The sequence below is a fragment of the Sinocyclocheilus rhinocerous genome, unplaced genomic scaffold (genome assembly GCF_001515625.1).
Source record: "Sinocyclocheilus rhinocerous isolate Xijiao unplaced genomic scaffold, SAMN03320098_v1.1 scaffold461, whole genome shotgun sequence".
NCBI lineage: Eukaryota > Metazoa > Chordata > Actinopteri > Cypriniformes > Cyprinidae > Sinocyclocheilus > Sinocyclocheilus rhinocerous.
The window spans coordinates 300,723-323,521 of record NW_015624123.1 but is presented as its reverse complement, the minus strand read 5'-3'; the positions used below and the strand labels follow the sequence as shown (position 1 = coordinate 323,521).

General features: G+C 36.9%; 1 protein-coding gene across 1 annotated transcript in view; it reads left to right on the top strand.

Annotated features, from left to right (window-relative positions):
* The window catches only part of LOC107738000 (voltage-dependent T-type calcium channel subunit alpha-1H-like), a 105,533-nt gene that overhangs the window by 40,162 nt on the left and 42,572 nt on the right, over positions 1 to 22,799 (top strand). The window contains exons 3-8 of the mRNA XM_016549660.1: positions 8,332 to 8,443; positions 10,949 to 11,082; positions 11,452 to 11,549; positions 17,476 to 17,635; positions 18,884 to 19,196; positions 22,302 to 22,394. Of these exons, the coding sequence (XP_016405146.1) occupies positions 8,332 to 8,443; positions 10,949 to 11,082; positions 11,452 to 11,549; positions 17,476 to 17,635; positions 18,884 to 19,196; positions 22,302 to 22,394 (910 nt within the window). The remainder of the gene's footprint in view (positions 1 to 8,331; positions 8,444 to 10,948; positions 11,083 to 11,451; positions 11,550 to 17,475; positions 17,636 to 18,883; positions 19,197 to 22,301; positions 22,395 to 22,799) is intronic.

Below are 22,799 nucleotides of genomic sequence, written 5' to 3'. Positions count from 1 at the left end.
TGCATTGGTTCCTGTAAAAGGTTTTAAAGGGGTCATGACATGAGAAATCAAATTTGCCTTGATCTTTTGGCATATAAAGGGTCTTAGTACCATTAAAACATCCTGCAAGTTTCATAACGTAAAACGAACAAAGTGTTTATTTAATCAAGCTCCAAAAATGGCTAGTTTGGATCCGAGGTGAAAGGCGCCTCCAGAGCAAGACATCGACGAATAGTCTTTTTCTCACCATAAGCCCCGCCCACTGGCGTTTAGTCGCTTAACGGCTTGACACTTGATTGCGCTGAATGTGAGTGTTGCGTCACGTCAAAAGCAAGTAGAAATTACAATCACTGTCGCTATCTTGCTAAACTGGATAGAGTATAGAGATGCGCATTCGCTTTCTGTCACAGTCCACATGCTTGTGTCTGTTGTTAATTTTTAATTTGTTGTTAAGTATATTAAATTGTTTTGTTTTTTTTAAATGGCCGATCGTTTCGCTAGATACGACCCTTATTCCTTGGCTGTGGATCGTGCAGAGCCCTTTGAAACTGCAATTTGGACCTTCACCCCGTTGATCCCTGTTGAAGTCCACTATATGGAGAAAAATCCTGGAATGTTTTCCTCAAAAAACATAATTTCTGTTCGACTGAAGAAAGAAAGACATATTGGATGACATGGGAGTGAGTAAATTGTCAGGAAATTTTAATTCAGGAGTGAATTAATCCTTTAATACCGCATTTAACGAATAATGCATGCATTGACCTTTTGCCCTTATCGCATGCTGCACTATACATGCTGTATCAGTGCAATTTGTTAAGAAACTTGATTTTTTTGTGTCACTTTACTATGTTAGGAGTGACTTTGCCTGTCATTCAGACACGGTGACCTCTATTTTCTGCACACAAAAGCATTCACGGATTCTGGTTCACCAGTGGCTGATAATTTGAGTTTGTCTTTGCTCCTGGGACCGTTTCACCTTATTGTTCCTGCGATGAAAGTATTTAGCAGCATGTTGTGGAGACTAAGAGGAGTGATGATGGTTTGGATGTGATCAGCAGGTTTTCTTGCAGTACAGCTGGCCTGGTGCTGTTCTCAGATCCGCTGGATCTGTCGTGGGAATTCAGCCACCTGACAATGATAAATGCCTCGTCTCTTGCAACTGCATTCTATAAACCTTTTACTTATCCAGGTCTATGATCATTAAAAGCCACTCAGCTTGTGGAATTTGGTACTTTATCATACTCCAAGCTGAAAGAGCCAACTTAGAAGGAGTTTCTGTACTAGTTGATGCTGGTTTGTGATGGCTTATACTGGTTACTGCTGACATCTGGCAGTTGGCTAATTCCACCGCTGGAGAAACGGATAATAAAGAGGTCAGACCTTCAGCAGTATTTAATGTACAGGATTAATGACGTTAAGTGGTGGTGAATGGAGAGCACAGGAAATGAGAATGAGATTATCTTATTTCTAAGAAGCCGCTTACAATATCACAGCCTGATACATCCATTGAAGCAGGAAGGCTTTATTGTATTTCAAGGCTGGGACCCATTCCCTCCCATCATTATATTGTCATAGTTCATGAATAGTATATGCTGAATCAGTGTTTTTAAGGCATGGAATCTGCTGTCTCCATTAAAGTCTCCCCAAAGTCCCTTTAAGGCAAGTCATTTCACTCAGCGGCCATCTTGCTAATGACCTTGGCGGCTATTTTCTATGTAGGTAAGTAATAGACATACATGTAGAGCTCCTATATACTTGAATGGAAACTGTACATGTAATCTTGACAAATAGTTTTACATTCCAATAGCAATTCCTACAGCTGCCATAATTGAGCAGTACAATTTCTCTGATTTGATTTTCTATATATATATAGATATAGCGCTATATATATATATCAGGGATACATTACATTTAATGTTACATTTAGTCATATATATATATATATCTCAAGGGAGGCACTGCCTCTTTAAAATATTGGATGAGAAAAAAAATTGTAGTACAAAAATAAAACAACGCCACTATTACAAAATATAACATTAAAAAGTGTATAAATCGCCCTTTTACTAAAGAAACATTTTCCAACAGTGACACCAGCGGGTAAAGTTACAGCAGGAGTCAGCGTCTCTTACCTCCCTTGAGCCCATTGAGTTTTAACAGACCCCCCTAAGCATGCGGTAACTTTGGCGGGGGGTAATTGAGAATGAATGGAGGAAAGTCACGTGAGAGGAGGCAATTCCCCTATCATGATATGATTGGATATGACTGGTTATGTTCAGCTGTGATTGGTTCATTCATGTGATAAATCCCACCTCCCGCATTCATGAATCAGTCTGAATGAACAATATAATGGTGTTAATGGGAAGACTAATTTTAAAAACTAAGTAAACAACTCACACACTTAGATATAACCACTTTGTTACATCAAAGTAAGTCTTAAAATGGCATAAAAACATAATCTGTGGGAGGTTGTAGTAATCAGCTTGGTAATCAGCTTGGTGAAATATAAGGTAAATCTCCGTGTCTGTGACCAATATTTACTGTGCTTTGATGACTGATGATCCGAAAAATTCAAAAACACTAACTTGATGAGATTCATACATGGCTTTAATAAATAGAATATTGATTATTTAGTACATTGTTAATGAAAAAAATATAAAATAGATTTTTTTTCTTTTTCTTGTTTATTTAACCAAGAAAGTAATACTGTTTTAATTGGTTATCAAGTTGCATTTTTCCTCAGTATGATTTTCCATCCCGTCCTTTGCAATAACTTAAAAAATCCAGGAACGTAATGACATTTTGCAGGAAATTACCATGTTTGGTGGAAAAACAATAGCTCATACATGAATAAATATATAGCCATGGATTGTAATGCCTTCTGTGATGTTTTGTGGTATCCTGTTCGACAAAAAAGATTAATTTCCAGTTGTCACCCTCGTGTAAGCTACTGTAACTCTCATTCTCTTTAACTTCAGCTGTTTAGCTCATTATTTACATCCTATTTGGCACCCTGTCAATGTTTTTGCCATTGTGTAAATCAAGTTAAACTCAATAATTAATAAGCCTTAAGTGCCTGAGTTTGACCAGAGAATAATTCTGTCTGGTAAATTTTTTAATAAATATGCTTCTCAGAATTACAACACAAGCATATTCTTAGTATTCATATACTGTAAGTCACAGAGTTCAAAAGGTACTGCATAACAGGAAGAGCGCAACAATATTGTGTCTGTCCCTAGGGTTTAGACCCTCTGACCCTACTGGAAAATATTATTACAGACTGCCTTGATTGAATTTGCTCTCTGCTAATGAACGCACAGCGGAGGGGAGAACTGCGTCTCCACTTGCATTGTGATGAGTTGGCTGAATCAGAAGAACCCGGTCACCGTTGTGACAGTGGGGCCATTAGTCTATAGGTGGCAGGCTGTGACGGTCCTCTTGGCTTAATCAATGTGATGGCTTCATTAATCATTTTCTCCTAAGCTAGCAACAAGCAAATAATCCAATTGTTAGCAGTGACACTGAATAGTGAGACTTCCCGTTTCTGTTGCTCAGAGTCCTTTTTTTTAAATCATCATGATACTGTCAAGTAAAGGTGAAACCAGTGCCCAGAGAAAGCCCATTTGTCATTTTGAAGGGTTTCACAGAAAAGGAAACCTCACTTCAAGCTTTAACATTGTAGGAGGAGAAACAATAATGTACAGTATGTGGAAAATAATGTGTTTTTTGAACCTTAAACCGCATAAACACATTTCATTACACCAAATACACAAAATAATGTTCTTTTTAGCAACGTCATATGACCCCTTTATTTGCAGAAATGTGGCAAAACATCTCTGGAGAGAACCTCAGATTCGAAAGTGCTTTCAATATTTGGATCAACATAGGCTACATTTGTGAACGCACATTTTCTGCAATGTCGCGCGTCAAGTCACGCTTCTGTGCGCGTCTTACAGACTGCAACTTACAATCGCAACTTCATTGTAGTAGAATTATTTATTTATTTATTTCAATAAATGTAATCGTTTAGATATCATAATATTTAGGCTATAATATTATAAATCTGGTTGGTTTGTATTGGTGACTTAATATGTAAATGATATGCGTGCGGCCTGTGAGACTTGCACTTGGACCATAGTGCACCCAGTGGAAAAAAAGGTTGAGAACCACTGATCTAATTTTACTCAACAAAAATTACAAACCAAATATTCAAACATTTTGATATTTAAACTGTCACTTTTGAAATGTGAGACTAAATTTGGAATAGCTTATGTACATTAAGAGTAATGTATCCAACTTCAGTCTTGCTTATTGCCACCTACTGGTGCAATAATGTAATATGCAGTTCACTGAACAAATCTCTTTTTTGTGAACAGATTCAAAATATTTGATTCACTGGAAGAAATCAAAAGTGAAGCAAAAATTACTCACCTCTGCCAGAACTGTTATAATATCAGCAGCTATCAGAGAAAAGAAATAAAAGAACTGCTGCTGATATTCTGAACAGCAGTGCCAAAAACCCACATTAGCACCTAGAATGTGTAAATGAACACCTCTGTTAATTATGTCTTATTACTATTGCTTTAATTGCCAACTAAATGCCTTATTTATTCAGCGACACGATGCCAACTGCTAGAATAACTGGGATTTAAGCTCAAAGTGTGATTTCCAAACTCAATAGTTTTCCAGTGAGTCATGCATTTGCATGTTAGTGGGTTTCAATCAGGGCGGTAGCTGCGGCTTCCACAGAAAAACGATGCTAAAGGTTTGTTCTAACACACAGACACATTTTGTAATGCAGCCATATGGCAGATGTTCACAAGAGAGCGTGATAAAGGAGCCAGTCTGCCGTGGCTGTGTCCCACTTAGTTGGCAGGATGAGTACTTCAAGGACAGACGATCTCTTGCACAAACACCGTTCCATCTAGCCATCAAAGTCGCGCAACTTTCCTGTGATGTTGCAGAAAGCCCAGTAAATTACTACCGTAAGCCCCATTACTAGAGCTGATCTGAAAACAATAACTGGAGGCTTCAGGTGAAAAAACACTCAGACGAGGCAAGTTTTCTGTGTTGTTGCTGTATAGAGAGCAAGTAAAATTAATGTAATGCCCCGTTCACAGTGATAGCAGTTTTATCACTGCAGGTCACCAGGTCGCTGTATTGTTGGTCGCTAGTAGGCGTTCATGCTGCTGGATGCCCTAATACCCATAGGATTTGAAAGTATGATCACATAGGAGATCTGTTGATGGTAAAAAAAATAAAATAAAAAATAAGATCCGTTTTGACAAGGAATCAGTTTTTGCTGCTAAAATTCAGGGAAAGTGTTTGTGTAGTATATGGCAGTGAGTAATGCATCATATCATGAACAAGATGAACGATTATCAATAAATGAATCAGACTCACTTAGAATGCAATCATATTGCTGTATGTGGGCAGAGACCAATCATATAGAAGAGTGTAATCACTCAAAATAACATTATGTAAATTGCTAAAATTAACCTTTACCAGAAACACACATTTGTTATTTCTCTACAAGGAAAAATGGACAAGAATTATTGATGAGTTATCTTGCACTGCACAGGTTTTTGTCAGATGAGATGCACTCTAGTATAAGAATGCAATACAGTTTTGGTCACACTTTATTTTAAGGTCCAATTATCACTATAAACAAACTATTAACTATGACTTTTGCCTCAATAAACTCTTTATTACTGCCTATTAATAGTTAGTAAGGTAGTTGTTAAGTTTAGGTATTGGGTAGGATAAGTGCTTTATAAGTACTAATAATCAGTCAATATGTTAATAATAGGCATGCTAATAAGCAACTAGTTAATAGTGAGAATTGGTCCCTATACTAAATTGTTGCCCAGTTTTATTTAAAGAATTTCATACTTTTAATCAGCAAGTATGCTTTAAATGGATCAAAATTGACACTAAAGACTTTTACATCTATTTCAAATAAACTCTTCTCTTAAACTTTTTATTCACCAAATAATCCAGAAAAAAAGTATGTTTCCACAAATAATATTAAGCAGCAACTGTTTTCAACATTGATAATAAGAAGATTTTTTTTTTTTTAAACATCAAATCAGCATATTAGAATGATTTCTGAAGAATTGTGACACTAAAGACTAAATTGCTGAAAATTCAACTTTGCCATCACAGGAATAAATTGCATTTAAAATATTTCCAAATAGAAAACATTTTAGCATGTTATTTTAAATTATATTTCACAATATTGCATTTTTGCAATATTGCAATTTTGATCAAATAAATGCAGCACTGGTGATCACAACAGACTTAAATATGCTAATCAATGTAGTAAAAGAGAAGAATGGTGGAATATTGAAGGAGTAGGTTGATGGAAGGAAAACAATCTTTTCAGTCTTTACAATGGTTGGGTTTCCATGACATTTTGCCTCCTCCCTTGAGTTGGCTCGACTAGTGGTTGGAAAAATCTTATTTTAGTAGTACTGCATTTCCTTTTAAGGGGATGGATAGACCGTAGAGCTGGAAGACTGGCTAGTTCCTTTCATGAGAATAGACCATAATTTATAAAGTGACAGATTATCAATTTAAGCCGCTCAGACTGTAGACCGTAAGTGGGAACTGTAGCGTGTCTTTCACCATGAGTTACCCTAACTGCTCTGTGTGCCCTTCAGGTCTCTTAACCTCTGACATAACTTATTAAAGTCTGCTCCATTTCCCGCCTTTCCCTGGAGAGCGTAAACATCTTTGAGCAAGTCAGAAAGGCCTATGAAGTGGGATTTGGGACCTGGATCAGCTTGGAAGCATGACTGAGACTTGATCTTCAGTCCAGCATCTAAGAAACACTAATCAAAGCATTCCACATCCTGATTTATCACGGCCCCCAGGATGGCCACTGTCCATCTTGGGAAATCATGTCTAAGCCTAATTTTCTCCATTGTGTGCCAGCTGAATAGAAAATCTTCAAAGAGTGTTTTTAGAGATTTAGAGTGGTTTTTTTTCCCCTTCCGTTCTTTCTTCTTTACACCTTTTCTGTTGTTTGTGGAGCTCCGACAGAGGCTTGATGACTTCCTGAAATCCTCAGGGTTCATCATCAGCACCTGATTTCAGTCACTGCTCCATTGTGAGGGAATACAAAGTTACGACGCCCACAATCCAAAGCTCTGTGATGGCTTATGGAAATGAGCGTTATTCAAATTTCTCATTTGTGTGTCGCATAGCAAGTGCCCATCATTTGCCCCATCTAGATGAGCAGACCTACATAAAACATGAGTTGCGAAGCCCTTGGTGTAACAAGGCTGTCATTTCAACCCTAAGAAAGCTGATTGTCTCCTTGGAGGGTTTAAGCTCAGATGTTTTAAAGATTGTGTACGAGTCGGGCCAGATGATTAGAGATGATCTCGAGAACATGGCATCCGCACGGGTTTGTGGGTGTTGTTGGTGCTGATTTGTGGTGTGCGTGATGTGTGACGGCCGCTGGTCATGATGGACACTTTGGTCGTGATCTTCAGTGTAACGGACAGCGCCGACGGAGGTGCTAATGGGTCATGCTTGGTGACAGCGGCAGCGGCCGCTTGTTTCGGCCTCGCCGCTGACAGCTCTTATGCCATCTGACATCTCAGACAGCGCTGGAACCAATAGTCGTGCAGCTGAAACAGACATAACCCTGTTCCTGTTGTACTCTCTAAATATTTCAGCAGTTAAGCAGTGAGAAGAACATTTTCTGCCTGCTTGGATGCTTGACCTGGCTGCTATGGCTGTATAGTTTATTGATGTCTTAAAGGGATAGTTCACCCAAAAATGAAAATTAGCCCATTATTTACTCACCCTCAAGCCATCATAGGCGTATATGACTTCCTTCTTTCAGATGAATGCAGTCGGAGTTATATTGAAAATTGTCTTTGGCAGTCAGCGGTTGTTGCAGTTCATCAGTCCAAAATTAGTGCCTGTGGTTTGTTAAACGTTTAAGACACCTCCAGACCTTTAACAATTTTGTGTACCTTATTTTAATTTAATTTTACCTCTGTGTTTGTGTTTTGGCCTTGAGGAAACCAAACAACTAAAATTAAAAGAGAAAAACGTAAAACTTAATTTATTTCATCTGTGAATAATAGGCTTTGCACTTCTTAATCGTATTTTAGAAGTTTAATTCAAATTCAGTCAGAAGGAAGGAATGTTTTGCAATAATGTCCTTGAATTTTTTTGTTTGCTCCGGATTGTTAAACTCATTTGCTCTGAGCTAAGTATAAGGGATCAACAAAATGAATATTATCTTTATGTTTTGTGGAGCAACAGTGCTTTGCAATTGACAGAACACAATCCAGAAACAGTGAATCTCTGTGATATATTCCCTTGACTCTTGTGCACATGGTTTGAGCATGTGAGCATGCTGGTGATTCTGCTGAACTGTGTGACTCTGGGCATGTTCCAGCCATGTGAGGACCTCAAGTGCCAGTCTGAGTGGTGTGTCGTCCTACAGGTAAGTCTCGCTCCATTATGCAACGAGAGAAAGCTTGTAATGTGATGATGTTTTTTCAAACGCCATTCCAAGATACAGTATTCCATAAAAGCATTTGGACACTTAAAACCGGAGGTATTTCATTGCATTAAATAACATCAAACCATCAAATGCTGCTAGAGCTTTTCTCAGTACTAACTTCACGTCTCTGATGCATTACTTCAAAACAGACTAGTTTCAAGGTGATTTTTTTGTGAATTTATGAAGACGAAGCAGGTGTACTTGCAGAATACTAGGCGTGCTTCATCACATGTTCCACTATGCTCCATGTTTCTTTTTTATCATTTGAAACCTAATGGCATTCATGCATTTTAAGAGTGGATCACGGTTGTTATAGTTAAGTAAAACTGATACTAAAACCATTAAAAATATTTTCGTTACTAGAAATAAATTAAACATTAACTGAAGTAAAAGAAAATATTAAAAAGAAAATATATAGATGTAAAAAAAAAAAGAATAAAAAACAACTAAATTACTTTAAGATTAAAATGGAAAATATAAAAGTAATTAAATCATTATTTAAAATTAATTTAAAATATTAATAGTATCTCAATAAAAATAAAATAAAATTGGTGTGGATTAGATCTCCAAGTACTTTTTTGGGGCCTCTGTACATCAGAATTCATATCATCTCCATTGGTCCTAAAATTATTCCTTACCCTTTATTTTATTATTTTTGTGTCCAATATCTGTTTTTAGGACTGTCTCAGCACAGAGTTGGCGTTTCGCCCATGTTTTGTGGCACGCACAGGTTTAGGGGTCACTGGAACCTTTGCCAGATATCAGAGACTGAGGCATTTTTCTGTAGTTTTGTAATTCTCTGTAATCCTGCCCACGCTCCCACCAAAGTGAGCTGGGTTTATATATGGTACTGTGGGAAATTTTTATGTCCAGAAGAGCCTGACATCAGCATTAGCAGGATTTAGTAGATCGGGTCGGCTGAGGCCAGAGCTGAAAATACTACACAAAATGAATCATAGCTGATCTTCTCACTCTCTCCCTGTAAACTGCTCAAATGGTGCCCAAATTTATATACGCACATTTAAAGTTCTCTGCCCATTTTAAATTTTTCCAGCGACAGGAACAGGAATCTGTACAGAGCCCATAAAAGGACATAGTGATGGGGGGAAAAAAGAGAAGGGAAGAAAAATTATACTTCAATGCTTTTGCATTCTCTCAAAATTTTGCGTTCACCCAAAAAACTTTGCATTCACCTGAAAAACTTTTGTGATGAAAAATAATATGAGGTGGGAGGAAAATCTATATTTCAATGCTTTTGTGCGTGAACTCAAGGTTTCTCAGGGTAAATGTAAAACTTTTGTAATACTTTGCCCCAATAAACTCCTAATTTGCTGCTTATTAATAGTTAGTCAGGTAGTTGTTAAATTTAGGTATGGATACTTCTGCAAAAGAGTGCAATGTTTTTCGAGGGAATTAGTCGAAAAGCAGTACTTTTGAGAGAGAACACTAACATTTTGCAAGAAAATGCCAATTTTTTTTAGGGGAAAGCTAATTTTTTTCTAAGAAAAATCTAGGTTTTTGGGGGAAAAGTTATTTTGCGATAGAGAGCGAAAGATTTGTAAGCGAAAGCAGCATTTATTGAGGGAAGCAAATGCAAAAGCATATATACAGTGTTGGGGAGTAACTAGTTACATGTAACGGAATTTATGTAATTTAATTACAAAATAAATGTAACTGTAACAGTTGCTGAGAACAAATGTGTAATTAAATTACACTTATGAAAATGTTAACGATTCCAAAGGGGGTTACATCTGAATATTTTCACACACATACTGATTTGATTGATTTCTTTCCCAAATTGCATTGACTGCTCTAAAATATGAGACACCAATGTTTCAGGACACAGAATAGGACACATGCTTATTTAATAACTGTTTTTCTTCCTATTTTGGTTTATGTATATGCTTTATTTTTTAAGATTAACTGTTTTTTTTCCCAAGGCATTGTTAGATGCCAGTGTTTCCTGTCATAGCTATGCAAATATTTGATTTCAAAAACAGTATCATAGCTATTAAATTATTTCTTGTTATGATTTTAAATCTGTATTTAACCTCAGAACAATCTCAAAGTAAAAAGAGGTGCTGAAGTCTGATTTTGTGGTGGCTGTGCTTTAAAATGTAATTATTAGCATCTTAGTGATGAAGGATTCTGAAAGTCTGACAGTAATCAGTGTTGAGTACCACTGTAAGGATTATCCTGCCTGGGTTAAATGTTTCAAAATGATAAACATCCGTTAGAAATGTAGAAAAGTAATCAAATGTAATCTGTTACATTACTTTTATAAAGTAGGCTAATTGAAATAGTTACACTACTTCTTACATTTTAAATAGGGTAACTTGTAATCTGTTACCTATTACATTTCCAAAGTAACCTTCACAACACTGTTGATATATAATTGTTTAAATGTAGTAAAATGTCTGTCCTACTATGTAATTGTGTCCACAGGTGTTTGATGACTGCATCTTCGCCTTCTTTGCTGTGGAGATGGTCATCAAAATGATAGCCCTGGGGATTTTTGGATCAAAGTGTTACCTTGGTGACACATGGAACCGCCTGGACTTCTTCATTGTCATGGCAGGGTGAGGAATCCCGCCTTTTTTCTCACTTGTCACGCATGCATTCAACCATTATCACCACGGTAAAGCTGGTCAAGAGGGACCCACCACTCGATTTACAGGCCATCAGTTGGAAAATAGAATTACTGATAGATTTAGATTGGAAAAATAGATTTCCCAGCGCTCTGATTCATTTACCATTTAAAAAAACATTGCCCTTGTTGTTTAAAATGACCTTTAAATTGACAAGAGTGATGAATGCATGAAGACTTCTCTTTTAAAACCTCTTTTCTTTCATTATCCTCATGTAAGATCGACAGAAAGAAAGGTTATAGAGATTGACCTTTAGTGTCTGACGCTTGCAGTATGTTTCCTCTGCTCTGCTTTCTTCAGGATGATGGAGTATTCACTGGACGGTCATAACGCCAGCCTGTCAGCCATCCGGACTGTGCGAGTGCTCAGGCCCCTGCGAGCCATCAACAGAGTGCCTAGTAAGTGTCTGTCATGCTGGGAAATCCAGATAAAATGGGGTATTTATGGTGATTAATTGGTTTGAGATGGTTTATGCGCTTTAAGCTTCTGGAGGTGTTCGGGTCATTTTGACCCAGAGAGGATTTTCTTTTTCCAAAAAATTATGTTATCACACTGGGCTAAAACTTGGTTAAAACTGACCTTGTTCACACAGGGTATGACAACTTCCCAAATTTTTTTCCCACCTTGTTACACTTGTGGTGTTCACAGTCAAAAATGACCAGCCTACAAAAAAAGTTGATAAAATTCTCATTATGCTATATTATCACCAAATATTGGATTCAATCTGGCAGCTTGTTGTTGTTTTTTTCAATTAGGACAGGTTTTGTATTTCTCATTGGAACTGATTGATCATAGGCCTCATTGATCTTAAAAAATTAGCACTGTTTATCGCACAATTGTCCTTTAATGTTTAAACAGGAAGTTTATTTTGAAATGCTTTTATCTTGTGAAAAATGGAACAAAGCCACACTTCCCGGTCAAAAATGACCGGTCTGTAAAAAAATAGCTTTTTTTAAAAGGCCGGTCAATTTTGACTAGGAAAAACAAAAGTGCTATAGGGTTTTCAACATAGCACAAGGGTTAAACATATTTATCAACCAGGTTAATGGAGTCATGAACTGAGAAATCAAAATTCCCTTGATCTTTTGACATATAGGAGGTCATTGTGCTATAATAATTCCTTACATTTATATAGCGCTTTTCTGGGCACTCAAAGCGCTTTACATAGAAGGGGGGGATCTCCTCAACCATAAACTATAAAAACTTTCTGTAAGTTTCAGAACGTTCAGAACTCAGAAGTGTGAGTTACTTTTTTCATTACGTGATCACTATTGCTTTGTCTCTTCTTACAGATCGTTTGATATGTACTGAGTATTTATGCATTTTTAACCTAAATCACAGCAGCCCATCTGTGAAGGATGTAGGCTGTCAAACATACACAACTGTTAACCAATCACAGCAGTGGGCGTTTACTTCTGAGTCTACAATCCGCCACACCTATTCAAGCTAAGCGTTCTGATGAGGGGGGTCAAAAACAGGACAGAAAATAGCCTATTACTTTTAAATTAAGATGTTTTTGATGTAGAAATCCTTATAATATTATAAGTGGACCTCAGAGAACAGTACAAAATAAAAAACAAAGGCAGTTCATGACTCCTTTAAGTCAACTATGTCACGTAGGCTAAGCTGCTTGGGATCCATTGAATAGTCTTACGATTAGTCACATGGCATTTACTGTTCAGTCGATTGGCTTAAAATGTGGCATATTTCAAATCGTACATTTCCAGGAAAATATTTTTCTCCGCTATAAATGTTCTTGCCGGCAACAAACCAGCTACTATGTTCCAAAAATCAGCTTCAACAACCTAAAGGCTGCTATGTTTCCAGCAGGGTGATCTTTAGTAGTGGATGCTGCCTGCCACTCGGAGATGTTATTATGTGTCCTTTCATCGGTGATGAAAGGAGAAAACAGCTGCCTGATCTATGACTTTGGAAGCAGAGATCATCTCAGCCAATCACGTGATGAGCCTGTGTGCAGGAAAGACAACTTACCGAACACACTAGTCCATAAATTACACAGCAGAACATGCCCCACAAACTGAGAGAGGCATATTTCTTCCAGTAATGAGCCTCTGTGTGGTGAACTGACAGTTATGTTTGATCTCTAGATCCTTGTCTATAAGAAAAACAACGAGTTAACGTGTCCCATAAGTCAAAGGCCATATAAAGTTACCATAGTGTTCCCTCTCATTACTGTTAACAGACTTCTACACAGACAAAGGTCTGCTCAAAAGTTTGTTCTTTTCTTTCTGCATTTGATTAACAATACAGTAAACGGTAATATTGAAAAATATTACAATTTAGAATAAATGTTTTCTATTGCAATATATTTTAAATTGTAATTTATTCCTGTGCTGGACGTTACTACAGTCTTCAGTGTCACATGATCCTTTAGAAATCATTCTAATATACTGATTTTGTGCTCAAGAAACACTCTTTATTATTATCAATGTTGAAAACAGTTGTGCTGCTTAATATTTTTGTGGAAACCATAGTACATTTACATTGAATAGAAAGTTCAAAAGAAAAGCATTCCCTAATATTTAAAATCTAAATGTTTTGTAAAATTATAAATGTCTTTACTGTCTCTTTTGTTCAATTTAATGAATTTTGCTGAATCAAAGTACTAATTTCTTGAAAACATACACAGTATACGTACATAGATTTGTAAATGTAGATGTAGGTAGTGTACGTATATAGAAGTGTATGTAGTGAATTTCCCATTTGTTTTGTAAGCATTTTTGGAGAGCAAACATTTTAGTGCACTTGAATTTCGACAGCCATAGAAATGGCAGATTCCCTGGTTAGTGCACTTACTACTAAAGATGGATTGAGACACACCCCTGGAATGAGTTGGAGATTTAAAGTATGAGTAATTCTGCTCCACCACATCAGCTTTAATGACTCTGCTGTTGCCTGGATGGAGGACGAGATACCGTGATTTATTTGTCTCGGTGGAGTGTTGCCGCCAGCAGAAGTGCTTTTAGTATGGAATGATATTACGATTCTCTGGAGTGAATTGTGGCTGTTAGTTGGAGTATATGTGTACGTCTATGTTATTTTGTTATTGCCGACATGCTATTTCACACCTAAAGCTGTAATTCAAATACCAAGCTAGAAATTTTTGCTGGAGTGATTCTCTATCTCTCATCTATCTGTTTACACAAGAGCGAGTTAGCATGTTCATCCACTTCCACTATGTGACCACACGTATCTCTAGGGGGTTCATTAAAGTGTCCGAGCGACGCTGTGGCTCCACACTGTCTTTGGTGGGAGGGATGCAGGCCATCGAGGGGATATCCACACTCAGACAGGCCCATTTAAGGCCTCTTCTCTCCATATCATACACTTTAATTACATCAGCTGCACACACCCACCTCAAGCACATTAGTCACTCGGATCCACCGGATGCATCATTCCTCTCTGGGAGCACTTCTCACGTTGATGTTTGCCGATGTTTTCATGCTTTTTCAGCGAGTGCCTTTATGCTGTTTTTCACCATTGTTGTGTCATCTCAGGAAAGTAGAGTGATAGACAGGACTGATTCATCTGAAATAAGTATGAGTATCTGTAGGTAACAAGGCATTCATTCCGCTTGAGATAGCCTGAACGCTGATGCTCTCGGGCTTATCCATTCTGACAGTTTTAGTGTGTCACTGAACACAGTTCACACCGGTCTGTCTTGATCACTGGGCCATGTGACAGTGACACAGCTGATTTAATTATACATCCATGACTGTTCTTTTGCTCTTTGGTTTGTTTTCTAGGACTGTCAATTGATTAAAATATTTTTGTGATGCATTTCACGTAATCTCACAAAAATGCACAGCGATTTTATAGCAGATTCTGTTTTCCTCAAACTGATTAAAAACAGGAAATGCAAACACTGAATTCAATCAAAATCTGTATAGCTTTAAATAATAAAATAACTTTATGGACTCGCCGCACCCTGTCACATGCTTTATAGAATTTAGAAAAATTATTTCCTGCTGTCCTCTACCAACATAGGCTCATTGGAAAACATGCTTCTACCTACATTTTTGCTAAGTTTCCAGCTGAAACAAACACTCGTAGCAATAAAACACCAACAACATGTATTCCTTTTCACACAAATTATTACAAGGGCAGATGAAAAATGAATGAAGACTTATTTCCTGGTACAATGCTCTGTTGTGACCTCAAAACACTTTATTTTATAGTGCATAATTTGTAAACTGATACATTGATGTAGTAAACTTGCTCGTTAGCCCACCTGGTACAGCGTTACACTTGCATTGTGGTGAATTCAGGTAAAAGTCCTGTGAAACATGAGTCATGACACTTGATAAAAGAGCTCAAAGACTTGTAGAAGCAAACTAAAATGTCCTGGTTGTGTTTTATCTCACTTTTACTTTTGTAAACAATACCGGTTTAGGGTAGGTTTAGTGTACATTATTACGTTATTTTCAAACATGATAAAGCACTAACCTTTTATATTATAACCTTTTATTCTGATAATTCATTTCAGAACTGCCATAATATGCTCAGCAAACAACAATGCCAGATTGATGTTCATCCCTTAGATAAACTGTGTTTTAGCAGCGCTAACGAGATTTTTTGAAAGTTTTGCAAAGTATTCAAGAAGCAACGAAATATAATTTTGCCTAAATGTTGCCACAGGCACATTTTTACAGTAAGCCTTGGTTGCCTCTGATGGTCTTCTCATTAATATTTGTCCAAATGACATTTCACTTCTACAGCCGGGAATATTTTTTTGACATTTCACATTGACAATATACTGTATACAATAAGTGAGACTAAATTGTCAATTCATAATAATTTTTTAATCAATGTTAAATAATATATTCTAACATAAAAGAGTGCAAACAGTTGTTTTTAGCAATACCACTGAAAAGTATAAAGCAGTTATAGTCAGATTTAATGTGTTAACTGTTAAAAAATAACAGCATTAGACTAATTCATTGAATCACATACATTAATGTGATAACTTTGACAGCCATGTTTGTATTCTTTAGAATAGTATCATTTTTAGCTGCCTGAAAGTTCTGATGTGAGTTTATATTAGCATGGGAAATACATTCCTTAAGCTTTTCCTATTATGGTAGTTCTCAGTTGTACACTAGAATTCTGTATCCACTCAAAATGTGAGGGTTTCTTGCCTGTGCGAATCTCGCTTCCACAATGCTGCTGTAGGGTGTTGCCAGGGCCTTGTGTTGTGGTTGATAAAGTGGTCTGAGTGATTGTTAGCACATTGCTATGTGGTTGCTAGGGTCTTGCTGTATGGTTGCTATGGTGTTCTGAGTGGTGGTTAGCTTTTATCAGTGGTAGTGGAAACCTGCAGTGAGGGATAATGGGAATGGGCATTTGTTCAGTGGTTTAAGTCTTATTTTTCCATTAAAGTCTGACTCAGTCAGTCCCTGTGGTCCATCAGCAGTCCATTTAAAATATGCAATTTCTGTGCTCTGTCAAGCATTATGACAAGTGGGACCGATTTAGGTTAAAGGTGTCGTTCTACAGTATAACCTAAGATTTTCCATTTCATTATATACACTGTTAAAAGGAATATTTCTTATATTAACTTAATTTAACTTAAAATTTGCCTTAAGTAAGATTAGTTTATGTCAGTTTTAATTTGTTCATTCACTAAATGCAAAATGACACATTCAGACAACAATTTCATCAAAGCAACTACAGATTTTTTGTTCAACGAATTTTCAGTTAGGAACACAATAAACTGATCTATGGTTTTGGTAGCCAGCAAAAGTATCTGAGATATAGTTTAATTTTTTTTATATTTGACTAATTTGGAGAATTCTGTTGGTCTAACATGTTTTTTTATGTAGTTTCAAGTAATTCACACTTCAGTATTTGTGAAGTGGAAAATATGTAGTTCTTTCTTTCTTTCTTTCTTTCTTTCTTTCTTTCTTTCTTGTAGTTTAGTGCTTCACTAGTAAAAATAATGTATAAAACCATTAATGTGTCCATTTGACAGTTAGATATAATTTGATATCAAAATGGCTAAAATCAAATGCACATTTATTTTTCACAATATTTACTGAAAATTCCTTCAAAAATATTATGAAAAATGTCTATGTCAACTTGGCAATTGGTACATTTTAATATAAATACAACACTGTTATTGGTCAACAGTTATCAGTCGAGTATGATAATCTTAAAGTATTGACTCATTAATCCATATACTTGTCTGTCAGCTATTTATACTGGTACTTTCAAAAATGAAGCATGTTATGCAAACCATAAAAGCAGTATGGAGTAAGCACACAACAACTAAAACGGTGTTGCGTCTGTGTTTCTGTATTTCAGGTATGAGGATACTGGTGACTCTGCTTCTTGATACTCTGCCTATGTTAGGCAACGTCCTCCTGCTGTGCTTTTTTGTCTTCTTTATATTCGGCATTGTCGGGGTGCAGCTGTGGGCTGGACTTCTTAGGAATCGGTGTTTCATGAAAGATAACGTGAAAGCGTAAGTACAGTCCTGCTCTTATCTAACCGGCAGCTTTCTTCCCCTCTTCTCCTCCTTTACCCTCTCTCCGCTGGAAGCATGTCAGCGCTGCCGATATGATCCAAAGTGGCAGCCAACTGTTTCCAGAAGCAATGGCATCTCAGCCGCTGACAGTCTTGTAAAGTGAACATTGCACCCTGGCATAAAATCAGTGCTGAGCATTGATCCCCGAGCACTGAAGGTACACACACCTCCAACAAAGGTATATGGGTAAAAGCGTATTAAATGAAAAAAGCCTTGAGAGGCTTTGATGAGTGCAGACTGCAGTCGTCAAAATGAGTTGAATTATAAGTCATATATTTTGATGTAATGGTACAAAGTACTGCTCTCAGAATGCATGTGTTTTGATGCTAGAGCAACAACATTTTCACCTGCCAGGTCTTATTTAGAAATATGAGCCAGTGAAATGCCCCATTCTGAAGTGTTTTTATGAAAGTTATTTTATTGAGTATAAAATTATATTATATTATATTGACCTGGATCAGCCTTTACATACATACAGTTGATTTAATTTTTTGTGTCATCTAGCAGTACCATTTGTGACATGATATTCCCAAACTCTCTGTGGTATTTGTTGTTTTAATAAAAATGTTTAACCCTCATGTTCTATTTTGAATTTAATTTAATTTTCCTGGGGGCTCCAAGTACCCCAGTTGTGAAATTTCCCTCTAAAACATAATTCTGACCTGATTATAACCTATTAGACAGATGGATCAATGATGAGTAAGAGTTTGCATGAAAAAGAAAAGGAAACATCTTTAAAAAACTAGTTTAAAACATATTTCCTTGGTTTTGAAAAACGTTTGTACCATTTTCAAACTAAAATTTAATAACTCTAAAAATGTCATGTGGTGTAACCGTAATAAACTGTAATTTTCCTCACGTCTTGAGTACATGTGAGTGTTTACATCAATATCATTATTTTCAAAAAAAAGATTCATAGAAATTTATAGATATCCAGTTTTAGGGGAGTGGCACCACTTGACATTTTACAAGCTGCACCAGCCTTGCCTTGTCATAAAAAGGGTCAAATTATCTGATATTTTAAGACACTTACCGACCTTGACACACAGCCACAGGGGGTCCTCTCATGTAAATGACTCATGTAAAGATAAGGAAGATGCTGTGTGGTCTCTGAGCATATAATGTGTGTCTGTTTTAGTAAGTAAATGCCATATATTCCACATTGTTTTCCATGTGTTTCCACAGCCTTTATAATCTGTCACACATGAGTCCGTACTACATGAATGAAGAAGGTGAGGACAACCCCTTCATCTGCTCCTCCAATAAGGACAATGGCATGCTGCGCTGTAGTCAGGTGCCCCCCCTCAAGGAGGGTGTTGAGTGCACTTTAATTGCATCTCCACCGGGACATGCCTACTCTGGCCTGGATGGGACAGGCAACAGCAGCTGTGTTAACTGGAACCAGTATTACAGTGAGTGTAAGCCCGGGGAGCTCAACCCACACAAAGGGGCAGTGAACTTCGATAATATTGGATATGCCTGGATTGCGATATTCCAGGTAAGTTCCTCTTGGAATGTTGTTTGCAATCCAGATAATTTCCATGTCGCTGATGGTCTTTTTGTTGATCGCTGTGGGAATGGAAATGCATTAGTAAGCGTCATTGTTCTTTCCCTAAAGTCAAAGGCCCTAGTTATTCCAAAGATATATGAGGCTTTTTACAACTTTTTATTACTCGATTTTCATCTTGAACGGACAAAGTCTTGTTAAGCACGCTCCAACCACACCAAATAATTGAATCTTCTCTGAGCAAATGTCTGCTTTAGTCATTTCTGCCCCTTGCTCAGGAGGAGCTCTGCAAAGTGATGAGATTTTTCGATGGGAATGTGATATCTTATATCGCAGCCTGTGGAAATTAAATCAGAAAAGAAAAGGCTTCCCGTCGCATATTAACTTGTCTGTACTTTCAATCAATCCTCATCAGCAGAGTTGAATCACCACAGACAGACTGGTGGCACAAACCCTGTTTAAGCATATTTAATATGCGCAGTCATGCCCTTATTGGAGGGGCGCGTTGGGCCCGTCGTACGGACATACAATGAGACCTGTCCTCCTTCTGTTGGAAATGAATGTCAGTCTCATTTGTCCGATCATTACAAGTGGGTCAGTCACGTGGTGTCCCTTTTGGCTGGGTTATAATGACAGTACAGGCTATGCAATTATAAAAGAGGGCCTGAAGGGTTTTCACCTGTGTCAACATAAGATCTTAATAGGACCTGGATTGTACTCATAAGATGACACCTCCGGGAGCAGGTTATTCTAAAATAATGTCTCTTCACCTAGTGGCACTTTTATGGCCAGATAGACCTTTTTTTTCTTTTTGTTCTATAGTGGTTACTATAAAATGGAAACTTTATAGCATGCCATCATTTATTTTTGTCCCAGATCCAGACTTTCAGTCTTAAAAAAAGAAAATCCATTTTACAGCCTTTTAAATTGTAAAACAAAGAGTAAAAAATTTATTGTTAATCATATTTTAGGGTTTAATGATTAAACAATTATTTTGTGAAAATTTATTTATATCTTCTACACAAATTATTAGCATTAGCATATTAGCACTGGAGCTATCAAAATAGGGGCAAGACCCTTTTGGGGTAGGGGCGTGTTTGTTTTGGTGATTTCAAATATCAACATTGGCTACCAGAAATCACTTACTCTGCCTTTAATGTACTTGGTGAGAAGCATGTTTGAAATGACATGAGACATTGTGTGTGAAGAAAATTAATAAAAATCAAGGTAAATTTCACTTCTGAACAGAATATTTTTGTGAATAATTTCAAATCAGGTAATTTTTTTTATTATGTTAAGAGTTTGAAAATATTAGTTAAATTGACCCTTCGCCTGGAGTTTGATTGACATGTGATCTGACCAATCATAACGCCAAATCTGCCATTTTTGTCTGACAAACAAATCAGACAGAAGAGTAGATTAATGTCGGTGGACTTGAACTTGAAAAACGGTGTATTGACGTCTTTCCACGGTTGACACAAGATACCTTCTGATGTTCATTCATGTTTATTTCACGCTATAACAAGTAAAGAGGAAGAGATGATTGGTTCACGTGCCGCTTGAACTAAGGCGCTACAGCGATCTGTCACTACACATTAAAGAGCCACAAAATGGTATTTATTGTTTGAATTTCTTACAAAATGGCAAAATTTGGGGGGCAGGTCTTTGTGAAGGGTCAATTGTGTGTATTTTGGATGCATAAAGTGCTAGCTATGAAAGCTTAGCCAGGAGCTGGCCATCCTCAAAGTGTTAAAATTGTCATTTTCATTCAATTTTCCATCATAGAATGCTATAAAGCATACTGTAATGCATTATTTGAGGTGTGGTGGAAATAGCCCTGTGATGGGCATGTTCATGGCTTTCAGAAAATATGACAAAAATTACAGAATTCTCCCGTGATGCAGGTTTGTTGGGCAGTGTTAGTGGACAAGTTAAACTAGTGAGAGTGTTTTAAGAGTTTCTTTTCTAAAATTCCTCTTGGCCAAAAGTGCATGTAGCTGAAGAAACACCCACATAAGGAAATATTCAAGAATATTAGTGCTGTAACCAGCTGAAAACAATCCAACTCACAAGTTTTTGTTAGTCTGACATCCATTAAAAACTGAACCCAACTGGACTCTTAAGCAATATTTTAAAATTATGCTTGGTATGGCTGTAAAATAAATCCATAATAAATTATGTAAAAATGTGTGTCTAGCAGTAGTTGCATTTACAAAATGTAAATGTGGATAAGTTTCGAATCAGCTGTTTTAAAGCCAACTGTGTGGATGCACTGCGGAAATCGAAAAAGAAGACTCATGTTTTTGTTTTTATGTGAACAACAGAAATGTATCTCTTTAAATACCAAAATGTATGTTTTCTAGAAGCAGACAATGAATCTAGTAGACAGCATAGAAAGAACTGGGGTTCAAACATGAGGTCTAATGCTAAATGATACAGCTGGATGAGAATGAAATGCTGTGCTGCAGGCGCAGAGCTTCCAAAACAAATGACTCAATGCTAACAGACTTAACCCTGCACTACTACGTTTACTGCGATCAAACTAACAATCAGACCTCTGGCATCACTCTGTGCCATGAACTGTACTCTGCTGTATTTCTGTCTGATTTATATGTCATTAGTACTTTGTGTTCACTGGAGAGTATTTATCTCCTAAAACATTTCAAAATGAATCCCTAGATGATGTGAAGAAGTATTACAATTACAAGAGCTTTAGTGTCTAACACTTTGTGTTCAAGATACAAATTAGAGACGCCTTTGATCTGAGTGTCTAAACTAAGGTAACTGATTGAAACTTTACCTCAGGTCAAGGTGCATTAGCAGTGCTCTACATTTGAATGTGTTTAACTCGTTTATCATTTATTATTCAAAAACCTGCAGAAAAACAATAGGCTAAACTTGCGAGGCTTTTCATTCCCTAGACGAACTCTCAAAACTCAGTGTTTGAGCCACCAGCCATCTGCATGGTTAGAAATGTGAGCCAGGCACCTGAGACTGCTATTCTTCTTGGCCAAGATCAAGATAATGATCATTTGAATCTTCTGTCTCGCAGCATTTTATCTTCATTTGATCTCAATTTCTCTTCTGTTTTTGCAGGTTATTACTTTGGAAGGATGGGTGGACATCATGTATTATGTTATGGATGCCCACTCCTTTTACAATTTTATATATTTTATATTGCTTATTATAGTAAGTATACTCTAATTGAAAGTATTTCATGTTTTTAGCCTGTTTCACACCGCATACATGAGTAGAGTAGAGCAGCAGCAGGCAACTGCAACATGCAGTGTAATTTCTGTGAACTTAATATCAGGGTTAGACATAATTCATTCTTTAATTCAGTTTATGGGTTTGAAACGAAGTGCTACATCCTTCAGGAATTTAAATTGGAATTACAGGAAATGGAATTTACCGAATTACAATTCAGACAGATATGGCATTCAAGGGAATAAAATGTTCCTCAGCCCTGCTCTGTTAAATAATAATTAAATGTATGCATGTACAGTATGTAATGTATATATACAGTGGGTACGGAAAGTATTCAGACCCCCTTAAATTTTTCACTCTTTGTTATATTGCAGCCATTTGCTAAAA